Source organism: Octodon degus, unplaced genomic scaffold (assembly GCF_000260255.1).
Source record: "Octodon degus isolate 3935 unplaced genomic scaffold, OctDeg1.0 scaffold00045, whole genome shotgun sequence".
In the NCBI taxonomy this organism is placed as follows: Eukaryota; Metazoa; Chordata; class Mammalia; order Rodentia; family Octodontidae; genus Octodon; species Octodon degus.
This window is the reverse complement of record NW_004524621.1, coordinates 11,180,394-11,188,639: the sequence shown is the minus strand read 5'-3', so window position 1 is coordinate 11,188,639 and position 8,246 is coordinate 11,180,394. Positions and strand designations below refer to the sequence as shown.

The 8,246-nt window shown below is 42.0% G+C and overlaps 1 protein-coding gene across 5 annotated transcripts in view; it reads left to right on the top strand.

The window, feature by feature from the left end:
* The window catches only part of Unc13b (unc-13 homolog B), a 273,280-nt gene that overhangs the window by 242,599 nt on the left and 22,435 nt on the right, over positions 1-8,246 (top strand). For all 5 annotated transcript variants that reach the window (XM_023715882.1, XM_023715883.1, XM_023715881.1 and 2 more), the window contains 5 exons: positions 3,174-3,343; positions 3,713-3,828; positions 4,193-4,356; positions 4,934-5,084; positions 6,681-6,749. In XM_023715882.1, the coding sequence (XP_023571650.1) occupies positions 3,174-3,343; positions 3,713-3,828; positions 4,193-4,356; positions 4,934-5,084; positions 6,681-6,749 (670 nt within the window). The remainder of the gene's footprint in view (positions 1-3,173; positions 3,344-3,712; positions 3,829-4,192; positions 4,357-4,933; positions 5,085-6,680; positions 6,750-8,246) is intronic.

Sequence of the window (8,246 nt, the reverse complement as noted above, 5' to 3'; positions counted from 1 at the left end):
GGGTCTTGCCTCTAGCCTCTTTGCAGGGAGTTCTGCTGAAGGGTTCTGTGCTGGGCCTGCACTCTGGGTCTATTCAGGATCCGGAGGACCCCAGGTCGTCTCACTCACTCGCTGGGCCTGCACTCTGGGTCTATTCAGGATCTGGAGGACCCCAGGTCGTCTCACTCACTTGCCGGGCCTGCACTCTGGGTCTATTCAGGATCCCGCGGCCCTCAGTCGTCTCACTCACTCGCCGGGCCTGCGCCCTGGGTCTATTCAGGATCCTGTGGCCTGGGTCGTCTCACTCACTCACCGGGCCTGCACTCTGGGTCTGGTCAGGATCCCATGGCCCTCGGTTGTCTCACTTACTCGCCGGACCTGCGCTCTGGGTCTCCCCTCCTTTTTCTTTTTAAAAAATTAACTTTGTTGGTATAATTTAGGTATACCTAATGCATAGGGATATTTGTACCTATACATGTTATATCTTGATTTTTTTCCCATTGCGCTCTCCTTCTTTCAACCCCTCTTCCCCTCCTTTTTATTTATTTTTATTTATTTTTTTGGCGGAACCAGGGATTGAACTCAGGCCCTTGTGCTTGCCAGGAAAGCGCTTATTCTACTGAGCCATCTCCCCAGCCCCTTCCCCTCCTTTTTTAGAGCTAGAAAGTTATGGTTCCATTTTATCCTTCTTTTCTTATTTGTTTTTTCTTTTTCCTCCCCCCAGCTTCCCCTCCAGTTTCCCTTCCCATTTGAACATTTGTTCCTATTTCACAATATCTGTTATATATTAAGGTCTTTATTTACACTTTCAGTTTCTGACACCAGAGAAACAATATAATATTTATACATACATGTATGTCTGATTTATTTTACTTAAGAGTACTGTCTCCAGGTTCATCCATTTACCTAGAAATGTCTCAAGTTTATCCTTCTTTATGGCTGAGTAGTACTCCATTGGCTTTCTACACATTGAAGACTAAAACTAGGCCCACATCTCTGACCATGCACCAAACATCAAAATAGATCAAAGATCTAAATATTAAGACAGAAACAATCTTCTGAAAGAATAGATGGAACTCTTAAAGATATAGATGTAGGGGATGCTGGGGAGATGGCTCAGTAGAATAAGCACTTGCCTGACAAGCGTAAGGGCCTGAGTTCAAGATATAGACGTAGGCAAAGACTTTATCAACAGAATACTGATAGCATGAGGCATATTAAAAAGAATCAACAACTGGCATCTCATTTTATTAAAAAGCAAGAGATATAAATTAAAACAATGGTGAGATTCTGTCTTACCTCAGAAAGAATGACTGTTCTTGAGAAATCAGGCAATAATAAATGCTGGTGGGGCTGCGGGGGAGAAAAAAGAACCCTTCTCCACTGTTGGTGGGAGTGTAGACTGGTGTAGCCACTGTGGAAATCAGTGTGGAGAATCCTCAAAAAACAAGAACTAGAGGTTCATTTAACTCAGCTATTCCTCTTCTGGGTACTGAAAGAGTTAAAGGCATCTTACCACAGTAACATATGTGTACCCATGTTTATAGCAGCATGATTTGTAATAGCTGAATCTTGGACATAGCCCAAATGCCCATCAACCAATGAATGGATAAAGATGTGTGTGTGTGTGTGGGGGGGGTTCTTTTAATACAATAGAGTTTTATATATATTCCTTTTTTTAGAGCTAGAAAGACTGCTATTTCTCACTTGCTAAGCCAGGGATCAATCACCCTATTGTACCTCTCAGCTCTGCCTCTCTGCCTGGAAAGAACTGCACTTTTCCAAGGAGTAAGGAGAGAATCTTTGTCCTACAATAGAATAATTCTGGTTAGTAGATAAAAATCTGGGTTCTGGAGAAGTTTCCATTTTCCATAAGAGAAGCTTTTCTTCCTACCTTGGCTTCTGCTTCTGTTCCTTTTTCTTTATCTCAGTGACTTTTATACTTTTCATATGAGGAGGGGGCCTTGCCAGTTAGCACAGTTGTTTAAAGCGCTTCCTTGGGCAACCTCAGTCAGGTGTGGGGGTCCGCAATTCAATCCCCAGCTCCATATGTGGCACCAGACCTACCCCCCCCCAAAAAAATTCAAGTTTTAATATGAGGAAAGAATAGATTTGGAAAATAGCAAATTGTAGCCTAGAACTTAATATCTGGAGAATCAGCATTCTTTATCTGCTCATTTCCAAGGTCTAAGATCAAGGCTGTGGGTTTGAATCAGTAAGTAGGATGAGTCTATAGAAGCGTCTTTCTGTTGGCTCCCTAGAGAATTCACGGGGAATGGGAGCATAATGAAATCCCGCCCAGGAGCAGTGGTGACTGGGAAAGGCACCTACCTGAGGTGTAAATGGTTTCTTCTCAGATACTCATGACTAATTTTAAATGAACTGGATCTGTGGTCCACTTTGAGTAAACTTAAGTTCCTTTACTGTAGAAAACATTGCACATAATAGTGTGTATTTCAAAATAAATAAGACAATCTGCAGCTTTGAGAAACTCATTGTCAGTGTGTCTATTATTTTTTAGTAGACCAGTAGCTAAATGATAGTATTTTAATGGAAAGTAGAAAATATTGCCAACATATAGGGAAAAGAGTAGGAGACTCTATTGAGTATTCTATTTGGGTAATGGAATGGGATCTGGAAAGCAACTGCTGGGGACCAGGGGACCTGGGCAACTCTTCTAAAACAAACACCGTAGAAGAAGTGGAATTTAAGGGATAGTAAAGGGGATAAAATCTAGCAAGTGCATAGTTGGAAGAGTGAGACAATAGCCTAGGTAGATATGACCAAGTGGACTTACCTAGCACATCTAGCACCTTTAGTGACTTTATATCTCAGACCAAGGAAGGAGCTAGTAGTTGCTTTCCTAAGGCTTCATGACATATGTAGCTATTGTTCTGATGGTTTGCTGATACAGCTAGCTGCATAAGAAGTCAGAATTGATCCTAATTATGCATTATTCTCTCAGAGCAGGAAGTACTGGGTCATTGTACATAGAGACACCTGTGCTGAGGAGCAGAGAGCCATTTGCTGGAATAGTTCAACTCCTTTGGAACTGTAGTACCTGTTGGCTGATGGCTCCTTCTTTTCCTCTTTCAGGGCTTTAAGTATAGTTGAGTTTTAGGGAGGAAATTAGAAATAAAGGGAGTGGTGAAGTTGAGCCTGTCCCTAACAGAGCCGGCCTAATTCTCTTGCAGTGAATGCCACAACTCCTCTGACCGTATTAAGGTACGCGTGTGGGATGAGGATGATGACATCAAATCAAGAGTAAAGCAGCGACTGAAGCGAGAGTCTGATGATTTCCTTGGCCAAACCATCATCGAGGTTCGAACGCTGAGTGGAGAGATGGATGTCTGGTACAACTTGGGTGAGGAAACCAGACCAGAAAAAGTTGTTATGAAGGAAAGACCTGGGAAAACTCCATTAGTCTCCAAAGCATACCTCCCTAAAGAGCCTATCTTACCTTCAGAGAGTTACCCACTCAGGCTGAATATTCTCAGATTTTCAGAGAATTCCTTAGTCTTCCTCCTCATCCCTAATGCCTTTAACCCCCTGGCCACATGGTGCCCTCTCCTTCACCTAGTAGAGGGATATCTATGGATACGTGGTCTGAATTCACCCTGTTGTTCAAATTCTTGGGTTGTTGCCATTTTTTTCTTTGGGTTAAGCCAGGATAGGCCTGTCTGTACTGTCTATAATTACATTGATGTCAATCTCTAGTCCTTTTCATTTTTAGAGAAGAGGACAGACAAGTCAGCTGTCTCTGGGGCTATCCGACTGCAGATCAGTGTGGAGATCAAGGGGGAGGAGAAGGTGGCCCCATACCATGTGCAGTATACATGTCTCCATGAGGTGAGTCAGCCCTCTGGAGAAGGAGGGCCCTTGACCATAAGTAGGACTGCTAGGTGGTTGAAGATCTGTGGCCTGAGTTTTGTTCTCTCTCTGACTTATGTGTTCCCCTGGAAAGCCCAGGAGACTGAACCCTGTTTCTCTTTCATTGATATGAGAATAGACTAAGAGGGCTATGGGAGGAACTGAAGAGTAACTTGAACAGAATTTCTCTAGAGTCCAGTTCATAGCCTCTTGGACTTTACCACAGGCTTTAGCTATCATTTTGTTTTTGTCTTGGTTTCTTGAGACAATGTCCCACTATGTAGTCCAAGTCCATGTAGGCCTTGAACTTACCTTGAACTTTTCTGTGCTCTGTATCCTACAGAACCTTTTCCATTACCTCACAGACATTCAGGGCAGTGGAGGAGTCCAGATCCCTGAGGCCCGAGGAGATGATGCATGGAAGGTGTACTTCGATGAGACGGCCCAAGAAATTGTGGATGAATTTGCCATGCGCTATGGCATTGAGTCCATATATCAGGCCATGACGTGAGACTCCTCTGGGGCTCTGAAATTGTTATCTATCCTTGGTAGCTAATGAGCGCACACTGACATGATAGACATATGGCCTCTGGGGGTAGCATGCAGTATGATGCCTTATTTTCCTCTGCACTTCAAGGCAGATGGTATATGTAGAGAGATAATGTATTTGTCAATAACTGAGGGACCAAGTTCAGGGAGGGAAGGGACCTGTTCAGACAACATAGGCTGAGCAGACATATGTGTACTTAAGCAAATATGTGATGACCAACAAGCTGTCCTAGCCTAGCCTGGGAGTCAGAAAAGGCACTAAACTGTGGGGAAAGCAGGTGTGTATAGAGTCGACTAAGATTCCACAACACTGGTTTAAATGAGGAAAACAAAACCAAAACAAAAAAGATGCCATGACAGGAATTTCTTAATGCTATGAGAAGTGTCTGGCTAAGTTGCTGCTAGAGCATCCAGCAAAGGATAGTGATTGCCTTGGCTATGCTTCATTGTTTCTACTCAATTTTACTGAGTTTCTACTTGGCTTTTGCTGCAAGTCCTACAGAGCTTTTGAGAGTGAGGGTGCTGTCTTTTTCAGACACTTTGCCTGTTTGTCATCCAAGTACATGTGTCCTGGTGTGCCAGCAGTGATGAGCACCTTATTGGCCAACATCAATGCCTACTACGCTCATACAACCGCCTCCACTAACGTCTCTGCATCTGATCGCTTTGCAGCCTCCAACTTTGGGGTGAGTATGATATAAACACATACATATCCATTTGTTATCAACAAAGTTTTATTTTATTTATTTATTATTTTTTATTTTTTTTAGGAAAGGGTCTACAGGGTGTTCAGGGTCTCACTACTAGATTGGACTTGTAGTGATTCTCCTGTTTACAGCCTCCTAAGAACTGGGATTACAGGCACGCACCACCACACCCAGTCTCATTCACCGTCTCATCTCAGCACACCCCGGGGGCTATTTGGTGGGCCCAACAAAGTTTTAAAACAGTTATTCCTAGCCAGTTCTATTGAGTTGATTAATACACCTAATATTCAGATACTCACCACCATGATAGATCAAACTTCTTTCCTTATGGATCTGTAGACTATACTCAGTAGACTCTCCTCAGACACATATAAGTGGTAGCACTATTGTAGTGTAGGAAGACTGCTCCTGGGCCTGGGAAGGGCCTTTCTGGGCTAAGAAGTTGGTTGAGTCACCATATTCTTCTGTCTTACAGGCCCACAAATGGACTTTTCTTAGTATTACTCAGTTTCTCTGTGACAGCTTCATGCCTCTTATGTTCATATAAGGCTGATGTCATCCTAGAGAGGATGACAGTGTGTGCCGAAACTTACCCCTTTCCAGTGTCTAGACTGTTTTCCCTTTTGTACCCTCCTGGTGTTAAGGTCACTGTGCAGTTAAGTCATAGGCCAGAATGGCATCTGACATAAATTGAATATAAACTGAGTGAAATGTTTTTGACTTATCACAAAGCTTTTGTAAGAATAACATTACTCCCTCTCCTCCCCTCAATCCACTGAGTCTCTGACCCTGTGCTCTGTCACTGTATCACCTTTTGTTATTGATAGTCTTTCTATAGATGAATTAATATAGCTTATTAAGGCAATCAGCTACCTGTTCTGTCTCATTTCAGTCTGAAATGGCATGATACCTAATGATAATAGTCAATATATTAGTTCTAGGGATTTTTGCCAACCACCTTCAGGCACATGCTTCCACATTTAATTATACTTTCTCTATGAAAGTCAACTATTAACATAATGTTATATGTTAGCATTGAAAAGATACATGGTAAGAGAAATTAAGATGAAAGTGATTTAAGGAGAGTTTCCCCTTATGTCTGTCTGACCCTCTTCCAAATACTGTTTTCCCCAACATTACTGCTAGGCTATGGCTGTGTACCTGCTATGCATTTCCCAAGATAAGTCAAGATATCTAGTTATCAGGAGCAAATTGGAAAATATGCTAGAGTTTCATCTAACTCAGATGAATTCTCCCTAAAAGAACAGAGATGCACAGATAATGTTTTGTTGACTTGTTACAGAAAGAGGTACTTTCCCTCCTAAGGACTTGGCTTTCCCTTTGTCACTGTGAAAAGATACCCTCGTTTGAGACAGGGCTGCTAAGAGATAAACAGGGATCATCCATTTTTCCTTTGTATTATTTGTTGTTCTCCCCATGGATAGAATGCATTGCCAGCCAGAAAAGGTTGTCTCCCAACCTTTGTGTTCATGCAGAAATGGTTCTATTTGTGCTACAGTTTAGGGGCATCAGAAACATTACCACCCTCACCAACTGCTTGTTTCTTATCCTCAGAAAGAGAGATTTGTAAAACTGCTGGACCAGCTACACAACTCATTGAGGATTGATCTCTCTACATATAGGGTAAGTCAAAGCAGTAGCTGTGGGGTGGGATAATAGATAATGTCAAGTTCTATCTAGGAAGACAAAGGCCAATCTCGCTATAAAGATCAAATGCAGGGAAAATTACTCTGTGTCTTCATAGCCACCTGAATGGCTAATACCACTAGCACCTTTGATTCTCCTAACCCAAAGGACCATGCAGTATATAAATAGGTCTGACTGCTTTTTAGTGACACTAATGTTAATAAGTTCTGATAACCCACTGCCATCGGACCAGCCTGACTGCTTTTTATAAACAGACTTTCTAAGCCTTCTCATATCACCACCAGACTCTCATAACATTTTCATTAGAAGTTTTCTGACAATAATTTCTTCTACAAGTACCTTAAAAATATATATACACTTTACAGGGATGGTGGTCCACACTTGTTATCCCAGCTACTTGGGAGGCCACGGCAGGAGGATTGTGAGTTCAAGGGCTGCCTGGGCAACGTAGCAAGACCCTTTCTCAGAAAAGAAAAAGTTAGATAATTATGCTGTCATTTTGTATTTTTCTGTACTGTCCTCATTTTTTTCATGGAGATACAAGAATCTGGCTGGGGTAGAAAGAATAGCTTGGCTTGGGCAAGTAAACTGATTTCTTTCAGAGGTCTTACTCCTACTGTGGAGGGAGAAAGGTGGGTTAGTAGAAGGGTAGATACTTGAGATGGCTTAGCATAGCTTCCTTGCTTGCTTAAAATGTGGTGACTTTCCAGAACAGGCAATATACACACATTAAAAAGTAAGTATGAAAACATCTCAGAGTTTTTAAAAAGTGTGATTTTAATTATCTGTACTTTCAGTGTCTCCCTTTTGCATGAATAATGGAGAAATGGCTGTATATCTTACTTTTGACATATAAGTAGCCACTTGAATGTTTAAAAACTGACCTTTAAAGAGAAGACATGTGGATTGATGTCATCTCCCTTCAGCTCTCCATGACAGCTTCTTCCTAAAACTCATGCTAAGGGGAACAAAATGAGACATGCAAGAAAGGCTCAAGGAGCTCATTTCACAGACTTTCTCCTCAGCACTTTGTCATCTCCTGCCTCCAGAACAGGAGAAAAGCTGGGGTCTCCTGTACAGAAAGTACAGGTCCTGGAGCACAGTTTTGTTTGTCGTGTGGCTCTACTTATATTCCAGGATATACAGTTAGATTATGGCTTTTAAAGAATTCACTGGGGGTAAGAATCTTCATCCAAGAAGGGTGTGTGTGTGTGTGTGTGTGTGTGTGTGTGCGCGCATTTGAACAAATGCCTACACATTGCATGGGAAGTTGGATGTGCTACTTTTTTTTCTAGTTGTGGATTATTAACCTCTGTTTTAAGCAAGGACATGCCTGTGTCAATAAAAAAGAAAAGAGACCTGTAATGTTCCGGCTTTTTTTTTTTTTTTTTTTTTTTTTTGCCTAGTTCAACTACAGAGATACCCAGTGGGTCTTGATTTCATTGTTTTTGGTGGAGAAGGTTTTCCTGTTCC